The sequence below is a fragment of the Micromys minutus genome, assembly GCF_963924665.1.
Source record: "Micromys minutus genome assembly, chromosome: 24".
In the NCBI taxonomy this organism is placed as follows: Eukaryota; Metazoa; Chordata; class Mammalia; order Rodentia; family Muridae; genus Micromys; species Micromys minutus.
The window spans coordinates 18,969,472-18,982,791 of record NC_137959.1 but is presented as its reverse complement, the minus strand read 5'-3'; the positions used below and the strand labels follow the sequence as shown (position 1 = coordinate 18,982,791).

Below are 13,320 nucleotides of genomic sequence, written 5' to 3'. Positions count from 1 at the left end.
GCTCAAGAAACATTCACACAGCACGTACTCCTGCTCAGCCCTGTTCACATAGCTAATGAGACCAAGAAGCCTTTGGGAGTTTCATAGAATGCGGTGACACTTAGTCTTGCTGACAACTGCAACTCATTAATAACTTCCTCATGCTGTGCTGATTCCCCCCATAAAATTATTTTTGTTACTTTATAGTTAATTTTGCTACTGTTATGAATCATAATGTAAATATCTGATATGCAGGGTATCTGATTTGTGACCCCCAACGGGGTTGTGAACCACAGGTTGAGAAGAACCTCTGCCCCCAAAGGAGGAGGTCCTGGTGTCTGGGAAAACTAACAAGAAGTATTCAGAGGTTAAGAAAGTCTTCTTGAGTGAGGGGATATTACAGTGTGTAGGCGTTTACAGATGTAGAAGGCAAGAGGGAGACATATCCAATGAGTCTGTGAACAAAAGAAGATGTTGGTCACTTCCTACGGGCAGCACCGAATCTGTGACCTAAAATGAGCGTCCAGGCAAAGCATCCTTGTTTCTGGGAACAGGGAGTGACAGAGTTATGGCTGGGGTTTGGGAGCTCTAAGACCTGTGACTCTGCTGCTCAGTTCAGACTCGAGAGTATACCCTTTATCCCACCAGCTGACTTTGAGCAAGCACTGTACGCAGGACCCATCTTACAAGCTGTAAGCCGCACACATTCCCTATTGAGAGGAAAGCTGTGCTAAAGAGAGGCCACTGGCCAGGTCTGGCTGGCTGTGGGATGAGACAGGGCATCTCGGGCATTTCGTAGGAGAAGAAGCGGCCGCCTGGCTTTAGGAAGGATAAAGACAGAAAGGAACTCTCTGGGTCTGTGGGGGCTGCTCCCACCCTGAGCTGCTCCTTGGCATGCAATGGCAGCATTGTGGTAAATTGAGAGCCCACGCCCTATAATGTCACTAAACAAAGAAAGCACTGAACCTGGGGAGGAAGGGGCAAGTGACTGGCAGCTGAGCCCTGCCTGTCTATCTGTAGCATGAGGCATAAGTCAGGCCTGTGTATACCTGGGTTAGCAAAGCTACTTGAGTGTTCCCAAGGCTGTTATGTGAGTAGGGTGGGAATGGGGAGGTGTTGCTAGGCAGAGGCCAGCTGCACTGGGGTCTGCACAGGTGTGCTTGTGGGGGAGGGGTGGATGTGCCTCACCTCTTCCCCCGTGCAAGTGCATACCTGTCCTGGGCCCCAAGGAGAAAGACAGAAGGTGTTCACAGCCTTCCTGGTCTACAGTTCCTACCTTTCCCCCCAACCCTGCAATCCAGACTGGCCAGGGCTGACGTCGGAGGCCCCAACCTGGAAGCCATTAGGGGCCTGGATAATGTCTGCCCTGCTCCTGTTTCATGAGTTTAGATTCTCTAGAAAGAGCCAGTTGGAGTCCTCTCTAAGCCAAGCAGAGCCCTTTGCCAGGCCTGGCAGCTCCAAGCCGGTGGATATGGCAGCAGCGCCAACTGCCACACTTCTACTGTGGGGCTGTGGAAAGGCCTGCCTTCAGGACTGCAGGACTGGTACTTGGGCATCCTGCCAACCCCCACCCTTCTCCTCTCCCCCGAAGATGCCAGCACTGTTTCTTTTAGGGCTGTTCTGATGGGACTGGGCCAGGAAAATGGGGAAGGAGGTGTGTGTGTGCTCAGAGCTTTTTGGAGTGTATGTTTAGGGGTCCATCAGTGCATGTATTCATATGTATCTCTGTTTGTACAGGTATGTGCCCTTAGGACCATCTCTAACCGTATGTGTCATTTATCCCTGGTTTGTGTGGGTGGGATTGCTTGTATGTTCCCAGATATGTCTGCATGTGCAGAAATGTCTAGATGCTTGTGGGCGCCAAGGCTACAACTCAGCACACAGGCCAAGACATTGAGTCAGAGAGGGCACACTGCCTGTTAGGAACTAGAGCCTGGGTCTGTGTGGCTGTCTGGTGACTGTCTACACAAGCATCTTTGGGGTTGTGATATGTATGGCACTGTAAGTAGTGAGGGTGGCACGGGCTTAGGGGCACAGCTCGGTGGCAGAGGGCTTGTTGGTGGCTTGGCATGGAGGAGGAGAGGAGGAGGCTGAGAGACCTGGGGTCGCATTGATGTTACTTGAATGCTCACACGGCCCCAAGCGTGGACTTCTGAAATGTCTCTGCTGCATGCGTGCCAGCCAAACATCCTGGCCCATAGAACTGTTCATTGTTAATTAAGCAACGAGGGTCCAGGTGATTCTGAAGCACACCCTGAGGAAGGAATTCTGGGCTTCCTTACCCTGACCCCATTGGCTGAAGCCCGGAAAAGGCCCAGTGGCAAAACAAAGCAGCCTTGTTTTGTGGGATGAGTGAGGGACATTGGAGCCAGGGATGAAGGCACCTACTGGTCTCCTTGGGGTCACCCTGGAACACACCTCCTTCCTCCTGCTTCCGCCAGTACTACCCCCTTCATTCCCTGAGAACGCACAGGGCCAATTCAGGTGACTGTTGGTGGGCACAGTCCAATAATGGTCCTGTTCTTCCTCAGGTCTGAAGAGGTATTCCAGAGTATCCTAGAGAGCAGTGGGTCAAGGCGTTCGTCACACGCAGTGGTATCATGTAGACCTCTGTCCCACGCGTCGTCCGTGAGCATAGCCGCAAGTTCTCACCCAGGGCCAGCCCAGCCTCATTATGAGCCACGGCCCGAGCCCGAGGCTGACTGAGTCCCCGCAGCTATCCAAGAGCAGCCTGCTTACCATCCTGGGCAGCCCGTCCCCGGAGCGCATGGGTCCGGCCGACTCGCTGCCACCCACGCCGCCTAGCGGCACGCCGTCGCCGGGACCGCCACCGGCACTACCCTTGACTGCGCCCGCTCTGCTGGCCGATGGCGACTGGGAGAGCCGCGAGGAGCTGCGGCTGCGGGAGCTGGAGGAGGCGCGCGCGCGAGCCTTGCAGATGGAGAAAACAATGCGCTGGTGGTCAGACTGCACGGCGAACTGGCGCGAGAAGTGGAGCAAGGTGCGCGCCGAGCGCAACCGTGCGCGGGAAGAGGTGCGCCAGCTGCGCCAGCGCCTGGATACGCTCACCAAGGAGTTGGCGGGCGCACGCCGCGAGCGCCAGGAGGCTCAAGGCGAGTGCGAGGCGCGCGGCCGTGAGCTGGCCCGGCTGCGGGGAGCGCGCGGTGCGACGGACAAGACACATGAAGGCCCGGAGCCCGAACGCGAGCACGAGCCGGTGCGCGACATCGGGGCGGAAAGGTCGCCTGACAGCCAGGTGCGCGCCATGCTACATGGCTTGGAAGAACGATAGCTTTCGGGGCCACCGTTGCACAGGGGCCCAGATGGGAGGAAGCAGTGAAAAGAACTAGTAAGGATCTGGTTTCCAGTGAGATGTAGATCAGCCCCACGTCCACGTAGTAGCGGTGGTGGTGGAAGCTGGTGCAGGTAAAAATCACCTTGCTGCTTTGGAGATCCCCAAGTTCTAGTCACTCCCTCCCCCCCCCCCCCGCGCGCGCGCGCACACACACACACACACACACACACACACTTTAGAAGTCATCGAAATCAAAGAATCTTCCACACCAAGCACAGGAGAGATCCGTGGACTTGGCTTAGGTTCGTGATGGAGCTGACTCCTCATTTTTTCAACATTGAAGGGATGTGGTCCCTGAGCCAGGCCTTTGGGACGGTTGGCAGAAAGAACCCCCCCCCCCTCAAAAAAAAGTTAAGCTGGGTCTGGGAGGAGGCATACAAATTACCTTTGGGAAGTGACAGAATTCAGAATCCATGATCACTGCAGAAGCCCAGAGACTGGGAGTGGTGATTACTGTCCCCATCACCCAGGGCCAACGGACACATTGTCTCCTACAGCAGACCCTGAGACACAGGGAGGTTGGAAACTAAGCTCTGTGTTGGCCCCTCCTCTGACTGCTGGGTTTGTACCCTGGTGGTGAATGCTAACACCATAGTTTGGCAGGATGCTGAGTTACAAGGGCAGGCTGCTCAGGGAAGGTCTCAGATCTGGTCCCCAGAAGACCAGATCCCAGCAATGGGACTCTTAGCTGCTCCCCTTCTCTCTGGCCTAGCCCTCTCCCTGTGGCCTGGTATTTGGAGACATTTTTCTAACCTATCTACCAGGGCCTCGTGCTCTTTGCCTTCTTCTTCGGTGCTCATCACAGCCCCAGAGTCCCCAGGGACAATTCAGAGTCCCGGGTCTGCCGTCTGAGTTTACACACCAGCTCAGGTGTGCCCCTGCCTTCTGGTATTTCCATCTGTCCCAGGTGGCAGCCAGAGTGCCCCATAAGACCATCTGAGGTCAGAGGGTGGGAGGCCAGTGTTCCACAAGTCCTCAGAGCCACCAGCCTCCCTGTGCCCATGTTTTCTCTTGAACTGGAATCCTGAGTCTTGGTAGAATTCCTGCTTCACTAGTTCTAGCTAGTGCACCCAGTGTTTACATACTTGGGGTGATGGGGACCCTCCCTAGAAATGTTCCAGGACACAGGAAACCCTGGTAGCTGGCAGCGTTCTTCCAAGGTGTGAAGGGGGAGGCCAGGAGAAGGAGAATAAAGCAAAGGGCAAAAGACAAAACCAGGGCCAGGAGGCACTGTGTCACCTGTCTCAGGTCCAGAGCAAGGGCCACAGATAGCCATTAGGAGGGTGGCCAGAGCAAGGCCTTGGACCAGGCACAGTCCCTTACCTTGGTCTCCACAGGAGCTGGACCTGGTAGAGAGCCTGCTGAAGAGCAGACCAGAGGGGCCTGAGGGCTGCTGGGAGACCTGCAGTGTGGCAGCTGGGGGCCCTCGGGTCAGCTCCGGACGCCAGGATCGCAGCCGCCTGCCCTGGGAGGACACAGCCAGTACAGAGGAAGATGCCTCCAAGCTGACCGCCCTGCGGCTACGGCTAGACGAATCCCAGAAGGTGCTCCTTAAGGAGAGAGAGTAAGTTCTGGTGGCGATGAGGTGGGGACCATTGGAGCGGGGCGTCCCCAGAATCCCAGGTGACAACACATGAAACCTATTGAGGCCCAATCTCAAGTTTTATTTACCTCAGGGTGATTTTTTTGTTTTGTTTTGGTCTTTTTGGTCATTTTTCTTCCTTCCCTCTGCAACCCTTACTACAGGACTGAACCCAGGGCATTGTGCTTGTTAGGGAAGCGCTCTATCTACCATTGAGATAAATCCCAAACCCCAAAATCTAAGATTTTAGAACAGTAAACCCACTTCAGTCTTTTTCATTTTTATAAAGATTTTTAAAATTTTGTGTGTGAGTGGTGTGTGTGTGTATGTGTGCATGTGTGTATCGTATGTGTATCTGTCTGTCTGTCCTCCCATCTGTGTATGTATATATTTGTATTTGTCTGTCTGTCTTGCCCATCCTCTCTCTGTGTATGTATGTGTGTGTGTTTGTGTGTTATCTGTCTGTCCTTCCATCTGTGTATGTATTTGTGTCCGTGTGTTTCTGTGTGTATGTGTCTGTCTGTCTGTCCTTCCATCTGTGTATGTATGCGTGTGTGTGTGTGTGTGTGTGTGTGTGTGTGTGTGTGTGTGTGTGTGTACATGTGAGTGTCTGGTGTGTATGGATATCAGAAGAAGGTATTGGATTCCCTGGAAATTACAGATGCCTGTAAACTGTCCATTTTGGATGCTGGGAACCAACCCTGGGTCTACCTTAAGAGCAGCAAGTACTTTTACCTCTGATCCATCTCTCAGTTCCCCATCCTTTGTTTTTAAAGTAGGGCCTCAGCACATGAAGCCATGCTGACCCTGAGCTCACGGTGTAGCCTACAGTGACCTCACGCTTACTTCTGGTGGTTGAGAGGGTAGTAGGCTCAGAGAAAGCAGGGATGGAAAGGGAGTTAGGAAATTTAGGGTTAAAGGAGTTGTGTTTGGCACAGCAAAGTCGCAGTTTGTGAGCAAGTGGGTCTGGATGAGTCTAGGCTAGAGGTGAAAGGCAGAGGTGGTGGCTTTGAAAGCTAGGAATGTGAGAACCAGAGGTGTGGTGGGCAAGGTTATGGGGTGGAGTCCTGGTTCTGTCAAGTTCAGAGGCTGGCGAGAGGAAAGGGACAGTGAAGAAGGGGAGCCATGTGCAGGGAAAGGAGCCTAGAGAGACTGTTTAACAGGAGAGTGGATGGCTGGACGGATGGATGAATATAGAACATGGAGGTCATCGGAGACTTTGGTGAGGGTAAGTCGGCGGTCTGACCTGATGATGTTCATGAATACAGCTCTGATGTCTAGGAAATAAGTATATAGATTATATACTTGGTTCACACATATGATTTTACTTATTAAAAAAAAAATCACGTAAGGACTTGGGAAAGAGGGAATTAGATCAGTGGTAGAGCGCTTGCCTATCCTGAATAAAGCCCTGGTTCCATGGGACAGAGGAGGAAAGGGAGGAAGGAAGAAATCGTACCTCTGATAATAGTTGGTCTAATGCTCCTGTGGGTGTCATTTCGTCATTGGCCAAGGAAAGACAAAGGGACCAGTAGCCGGCAGAAGCTGGGGAGAGGATGACAGATTCTTCCTGGCTGCTTCCTCTGCCCACACCTCATCTCAGACTTGTAGCCACAGAACTTATGGGAGAGCCCCGTGTATTGTTTAAACAACAACAACAAAGTCAAGCTAATATACTTCCTGAAATATGAAGTCAAAACAAAAGAAGCCTAATGAAGTCCTTGTGCTCGCCCATCTCCACTCCCCAGGGATAAGCTGGCTCTGAGCAAGAACATTGAGAAGCTGGAGGGAGAGCTTAGCCAATGGAAGATCAAATACGAGGAGCTGAGCAAGACCAAGCAGGAGATGCTCAAGCAAGTAAGCCTGGGGCTGGGGGTGGCTTCACGATGGGGAGTTTCCAGCCTTGGAGGCAAGTTAGGATGGAATCCATTCACTCAGCCATAGTTCCGGGTACCAGGACAGGTGGGTAATGGTAGCCCAGCAGATAAGATCTGTGAGCTATGAGGGCATGAAAACAGCATGAAGGAGATGGGGTGGGGGCCAAGGAGGGCTTCTATAAGATGACATATGAACAGGGTCTGGTGGATCACATCTGTAATTCCAGCCCTTGGGAGGCTGAGACAGGAGGATTGCCTTGAGTTCAAGTCCAAGTTGGATACAGAGTGACTCCCTGACTCAACATCCCTCCTCCATTCCCTATGTGATGTTGTTTGAGCCAAGACCTAACGGGGCTAGATGAAGCTATTACTGAGTATACAGGGGATTTGGGTGCTCACAGCAACAGTCCTGGAGTAGGCAGACACCTGATGTGTGCTGGACACTGAGAAGGTAGCGTGCCTGGAGAATCCTGTCAGAGGGAGGATCAAGGGGCTAAATTTCAGAGGGTTTGTGACCAGATCAGAAGTGTCATCTGTGACATTTAGTGTGTGTCAAGTGAAACAGAAGCCTCCCGCTGTGATGGGACCACGAGGTTCCAGTCAAAGGAGCTGCAGCCATGGTCGCATCTCAGCCATTAGGATCGCAAAGCAGGCTACCTCTTCTGCCTCTTGTACAGATTGGATATGGCCACCAGGGGGCGCAGCCATCCTGAGAAAGCCTTGCTGGGTCCTCTGGGTTCACAGAGGTCAAAGACCGGAGACTTGCATTGGAAACTTGCCCAAACCGGATCTTCCCTGGGAATCTCATCAAGCCCATATGAGAGTCCCAGAACCCCTGCCTACCTACTTGAATCTCTCTTCTTCTTTTGGGGTCCGGGAACCTGACCCCCACACTATTCAGACTGCCAACTGTGGTTGCTAGGAGGACACTAATGGAGTGTCAATGGGCAGCTGTGCAGAAAATGCTCTTGTGCCTGACTTCCTTCCACAGTATTGTCTTAGAGGCTCACTGTGTGCTTGTGTGGACCAGCAGCTTGGGAGAAGTGCCCACAGCATTTATGTATGTACACACAGTACATACGCACTGGTGTTGAGAGCCATGGGGAAGGCAGACAAGCTCTCTTGGGTGTGCAGTCATGTGGGCAGTGGGAAGAGGTCAGGTGGATGGGAGGAGCAAACAGAAGCAAGAATTTGCGGGACTTTGTGAGAACATAGGAGTTGGATGCTCTCTTGAGGCACTAAGGACTACTTACTCTGATCAGCTGAGTCCTTCGGTACCGCAGCTAATGCTCACCTCTAGTACTACCTCTGGGATATATCCAGGTGGTCCTCATGACCAGGCTGGCTGATGTTCTTGCAGCTCAGCATCCTAAAGGAGACGCACCAGGATGAATTGGGCCGCATGTCGGAAGACCTGGAGGATGAGCTGGGCGCGCGCTCTAGCATGGATCGCAAGATGGCTGAGCTGAGGGGTGAGGTCAGTGGCGGGCAGGACGGAGGGGCAATGCTCAGGGGTTTAATTGATTGGTCAGGAGGATAATGACAAAAGTTCCGGCTGTGCTGTGAGGGGCCGTCCACACCCCAGGGGGCTTAGCCTGCAGGAGGCACCCCCTTTCCCACACAAAACCCAGAAGCGCCCCCACATCCTGGATACAGTGAAAAAAAATAAAAGCCCAGCATAATTATAGCTCCTGCAGCTGGATCTGCTTCCTGGTGCCAATTTTGGCTTCAGGAGAGGGGGGTTCATCTAGCTTGTCTCTCCACTCCTGTCCCCCTGGAGTCTCACTGCCTCCCTCGCTGTTGCAGATGGAAAGGCTCCAGGCAGAGAATGCAGCCGAGTGGGGTCGCAGAGAGCGGCTGGAGACCGAGAAGCTGGGCCTGGAACGGGAGAACAAGAAGCTGCGGGCACAGGTTGGAGACCTGGAGGAGGCCCTGGCCCGCAGACGGCGGCAGAATGCCAGTGCCCTGGACTGTGACCTGAGGGCCAGCCAGGCCGCTCTTTTCGAGAAGAACAAGGTGGGACAGCCATCCAGCTAATCGGCACTCTATTGTATGGCCCGCATACGGATAACTGCAGTATCAGCTGGGCCTCCTTGATCCCCAAACCAGACATCCAAAAGGCTCCCAAACCCCCAACTTTGAGCATCAACAGGATGCCTCAAAAGAGCAGAAAATTGCACACCTCCGTGTGGTAGGTACCAATCAAAAATGTGAGGGCAGAGAAAATGCTGAAGAAAATTGCTCTCAAGCCCTGGTGACATAAGCACTAAACTAGTGGATTCTATGTTTAGACCCCGGGGCCTGTCCCCGAGAGACTCATGACGTATGTGTAAATACCTGAGAAGCCCAAAAACTCTGGACTCTAGGATGAAGATAAAGTTCTGTAGAGTACCTGCCAATCATACACAAAGTTCTGGGTCTCATCCCCAGCACCACGTAACAGTGTGATGTCTCATACCTATAGTCCCGGCACTCGGGAGGTAGAGGCAGGAGGATCATAAGTTTAAAGTCATCCTTGGCTACAGAGAGAATTCAATTTTTGAAGGCTTTTATTATTATTATTACTATTACTATTATTAATCAAACTACTTGAGCCTAGGCACTTTAAAATGAAAGATACTCAACCTGTAACTACATTTATTAAACTCCTATAAGATAAAGCAGTTGATAATTATAGTAGCTCTATATACTGAGCACCTACTGTGTGATCCTGGCAGCAATGAGCAGACCGGTGTATCTACCTGTTCCAGGAATGAGGGTTTAAAGGGATGGAATGCTGTCTCCATCACATGGTCAGGCCTAATCCTGAAAGGCTTTTTTTTGAGGGGGGATAGTGACTTTGAGCTGAGGTCTGCGGGAGAAGCGGAAGTTAACTTGTAGTAAACTGACCTTCCAGAGGGAAGAGCGAGAACAGGGAAGTCAGAGGAGAAATGAGGACGCTGTCTGGGTAGGTGTGACAAGGGGAGCCCAGGCAGACAAATCAGGAGCCATGGCTGTGGTGTGAGAGCAGCCAGCAGGGGTGAGGTGGGAAGCTGCCAGGTGGAAGGCCGTCGTAGGACAGAGGGTGGAAGGCCATTGCAATTTTCAAAGCTCCAAGGGATGATAGACAGCAGACCCTGCCTGGGTTAGTGTGACTAGACAGGACCAATGAGCCTTCCAATGGGAACTGAGACACCCGCAGCACAGGGTGACCATCTCTTTCTGGCTGTCCCATTTTAACCTCTGCTCTTCTCCCATGCCACATTCCCCAGGCTAGCTCTTCCCCAGAGCCAGAAGCTTAATACCACACACTTGTCACTAAGACTGTAGTACTCATGGCTTCCCCAAATCCTGACCTGAAGTGCCACAGCCCACTGGACACCCTCCTCACTCATTAGAGCAGGTGGAGACACTGAGTCACACACCCAGCCTTCTCACCTCACTGGGTGGCACTGCCAGCCCCCAGCTGATCACTGAGTCTTCACACTCAGAAGGTCCCAACAAGTGGGGCATTCCTTCAGAGGAGACACAAAGCCCCATTGGCCTCCCTGGGTGAGCATTCGGCCTGATCCTCCACACCCCTGCAGGAGCTGGCTGATCTGAAGCACGTGCACGGTAAACTCAAGAAGCAGTTCCAAGAGAAGGTGGCTGAGCTGGCACATGCCAATCGGCGCGTGGAGCAGCATGAGACGGAGGTAAAGAAGCTGCGGCTGCGGGTGGAAGAGCTCAAGAAAGAGCTGGCCCAGGCTGAGGACGAGGTAAGTACCAACAGGCCTGAGAGGAATGGTTCATATGCCCGCCTGTGCTCCCGTGTGCCGAGGGCAGCTGGGGAGAAAGGAAAGTGGATAAGCTGAATGAATGAGCCAGTGAGGTGAGCGATGGTGTAAGTGGTTAGGTAGAAGGCAGGAGGATGCCCCCATGCACAGAGGACTAGATGGACAGACGGATGGAGACTGGGTGAGTGACACAGAGCCAGGTTTCCAGGGGATGCTTGGGTACACACACAGATTGATGACTGGGTGGGGCAGGGGGCAGGGGAGGAAGGGCATCTGATGAGAAGCAGGTGAGTATGGGTAAAAGGCTATGTGGCCAGGTATTTGGGTGGGTGCTGGGTAGACTGATGCACGCTGGTAGATCTGGAGGCCCGGTGGCCCGCAGGGATGGAAAGCAGGATGGAAGTGGTCCTAGGTCAAAGCCTCAGGAACAAGAGCTGGATCAAACACGGTTCCAGAACAGGGGAAGTGGCTGAGCCAGGCAGCGCGGCCCGAGCTGATCCTCGTGGTCTCTGTCCTACTCTCACCCCAGCTGGACGAGGCCCACAACCAGGCACGGAAGCTGCAGCGGTCACTGGACGAGCAGACAGAACAGAGCGAGAACCTCCAGGTGCAGCTGGAACATCTGCAGTCCAGGTAGGCAAAGCTGCTCTGCTCGGGGAGCATCCTAAGTGCACAGGGCAAGGGCCAGAGCCCTCCAGAGAGCCGGAGAGGAAGACCAAGAAGGAAGAACTCTTGGGGTGAGAATCCTGTCCCCTCCAAACAGGAAGGGCCAGGGCCAGGAAGCTGGTGGGGAGTGGCTGCAGGAAGACAGCCCAGCTGTGGGCTCTGGAATTGTCTCCTTCGGTGGGCGGGCTAGTGGCATTGTGAGCACATGGGGGGGCTGCCAAGGAGGCCGGGCTCAGGACAGGGCCTCCATGATGTTGCGAGTCCTTGGCAAGAAACAGTACCATCCTCCTGTGTCTTGGGGATGGGTATGCCTAGGGACAACAGGAATATGAAAGGTTGAAGGGGAGGAAATGGCACAGTGGACAGGCCAAGTCTCTCAGCTATAGCTGGAACCCTCAGCCCCTGTAGGAAGTGGAGAGGCGCTAAGATCCACACACCTGGCATACTGCCATTTCTCCTGTTCCCCATGTCACTGTCCCAGTTCTAAATCCTGCCTCCTCCAAACACTTTTCACTCCCAAGAGCACCCGGACATGGCGAAGCACTTGAGGCAAAGCCCTCCAGAGTCATAGCTCAGAAGCCCCAAAAGCATGTGGCCAGTGTGGCTATACTGTGTCAAGAGCCTGCTGTAAAGCAAAGAAGTGGGGGTAATCTTTTTCCTCGGGACTTGGAAAACAAGAGAAAGCCCTTCCATGACTTCCCAATTGTGGGGTGGCCTGGTGGGATCTCCTGATTGTCGGCAATGGGTTTATTGAGCATCTACTTAGTGCTGCTGTATGCTGAGAGCTTGTGGTTAGGACAGGTTTTGGAGTCAGGCCTCATGGTTGTGTGTTGTAATTAATGGGGTCTCAGTTTCCCCATAGCCTAAGTGACACCTGAAATGTATACAGGGACCAAGCAGGAACTGGGGTCAGGATTACTGCATACCCAGCTCCACTTGGTCCAACCCTGTAACTTGCCCTGCTTCTCTGCAGGCCACTCACTGAGCCTGGGGCTTTCCAGAAGTCTCAGCCACATTCCTGGGGAGCCATAAACTCCCAAAATGGGCAGCCTGGCTCTGCTCAGCCTCGCCAGCACCTCTGTCGGGGGCGGGCAGGGCCACCCAGGATTGCTGCCTCGTTTTAGTTTGTAACTTTTCTTGCTTTAATGTTCCGGGACAGGGCACTAAATCACCATGCAGTAATGGAGCCTCGCTCTCGCCCCTCCCTGCTGCGTTAATAATTCATGCCTTCCAGTAAGATGTGCGGAGCTACTGCTTCGTTGGGGTCAGTGTGTTTCCTCCAACCCCTCCTCCTCATGGGCGAGGTTTGTCTGGCACATTTTGGCCTTGGAAATCACGATGTGAGGAACTGGGGCTGAGCAGACACTAGAATGTAGTGTGCTCCGCATCCTATCCCTTGGTCTCTTGCGTCCCTATGAGGAACAAGGCCCATCTCAGTCAGTTCTCTGAGTCCACCGTCTACAACAGAGCTGGCACTGCAGCCCAGAGCCCCACTCCACTATCCCCTGCCTGAGTAACTTTGTGCAAGTCATCAAACTCCCTCGAGCTTCCGTATCCTTACACGTAAATCGAGGTGACAACAGTGTTTCCCCATCTGAGCCCTGGTACCTCAGAGTACATTGCGGCTCAGAAGGGCATAGCCACTGCCAGGACAGACAGAGTATGGTTCCTGCTCTGACCTGTTACCTTACCCCTCAGGCTCCGCAGGCAGCAGCAAAACGCCCCCCTCTTTGGGAAGATTCGTAGTACCCGATTTGGCACCGAGGAAGCCGGAGACGGAGCCAGCGACCTAGATGAGGATGAAGACCTGCAAATCCAGGTGGCCTAGGACATCCAGGGCGGAACAGGACTGGCCCCAAACCATAGGTGCCGAGCTGAGCATCTACTCAAACCAGACAGCTGTCTTCACTGTCTGTACTTGCTTGGGTTTCATCCCCCCTGCTTCAAACTACTTCCTTCTCTCCCAGGAAGGCTCACACCCCAGGGAAGGGAGAGCCGGTCGGATATGTATATTGTATATATGCCCAGGGTTGTTTGGACCCATCCAACAACCCAGCGCCTAGATCTTAAGACCCTGCCTGCATAGGACGTCATGCAGAGATGGGA

General features: G+C 53.3%; 1 protein-coding gene across 1 annotated transcript in view; it reads left to right on the top strand.

Moving 5' to 3' along the window:
• The window catches only part of CCDC102A (coiled-coil domain containing 102A), a 15,074-nt gene extending 1,754 nt beyond the window's left edge, over positions 1 to 13,320 (top strand). The window contains exons 2-9 of the mRNA XM_080937226.1: positions 2,511 to 3,235; positions 4,672 to 4,898; positions 6,665 to 6,773; positions 8,154 to 8,270; positions 8,600 to 8,809; positions 10,360 to 10,530; positions 11,078 to 11,181; positions 12,913 to 13,320. Of these exons, the coding sequence (XP_080793352.1) occupies positions 2,654 to 3,235; positions 4,672 to 4,898; positions 6,665 to 6,773; positions 8,154 to 8,270; positions 8,600 to 8,809; positions 10,360 to 10,530; positions 11,078 to 11,181; positions 12,913 to 13,042 (1,650 nt within the window). The 5' untranslated portion in view covers positions 2,511 to 2,653 and the 3' untranslated portion in view covers positions 13,043 to 13,320. The remainder of the gene's footprint in view (positions 1 to 2,510; positions 3,236 to 4,671; positions 4,899 to 6,664; positions 6,774 to 8,153; positions 8,271 to 8,599; positions 8,810 to 10,359; positions 10,531 to 11,077; positions 11,182 to 12,912) is intronic.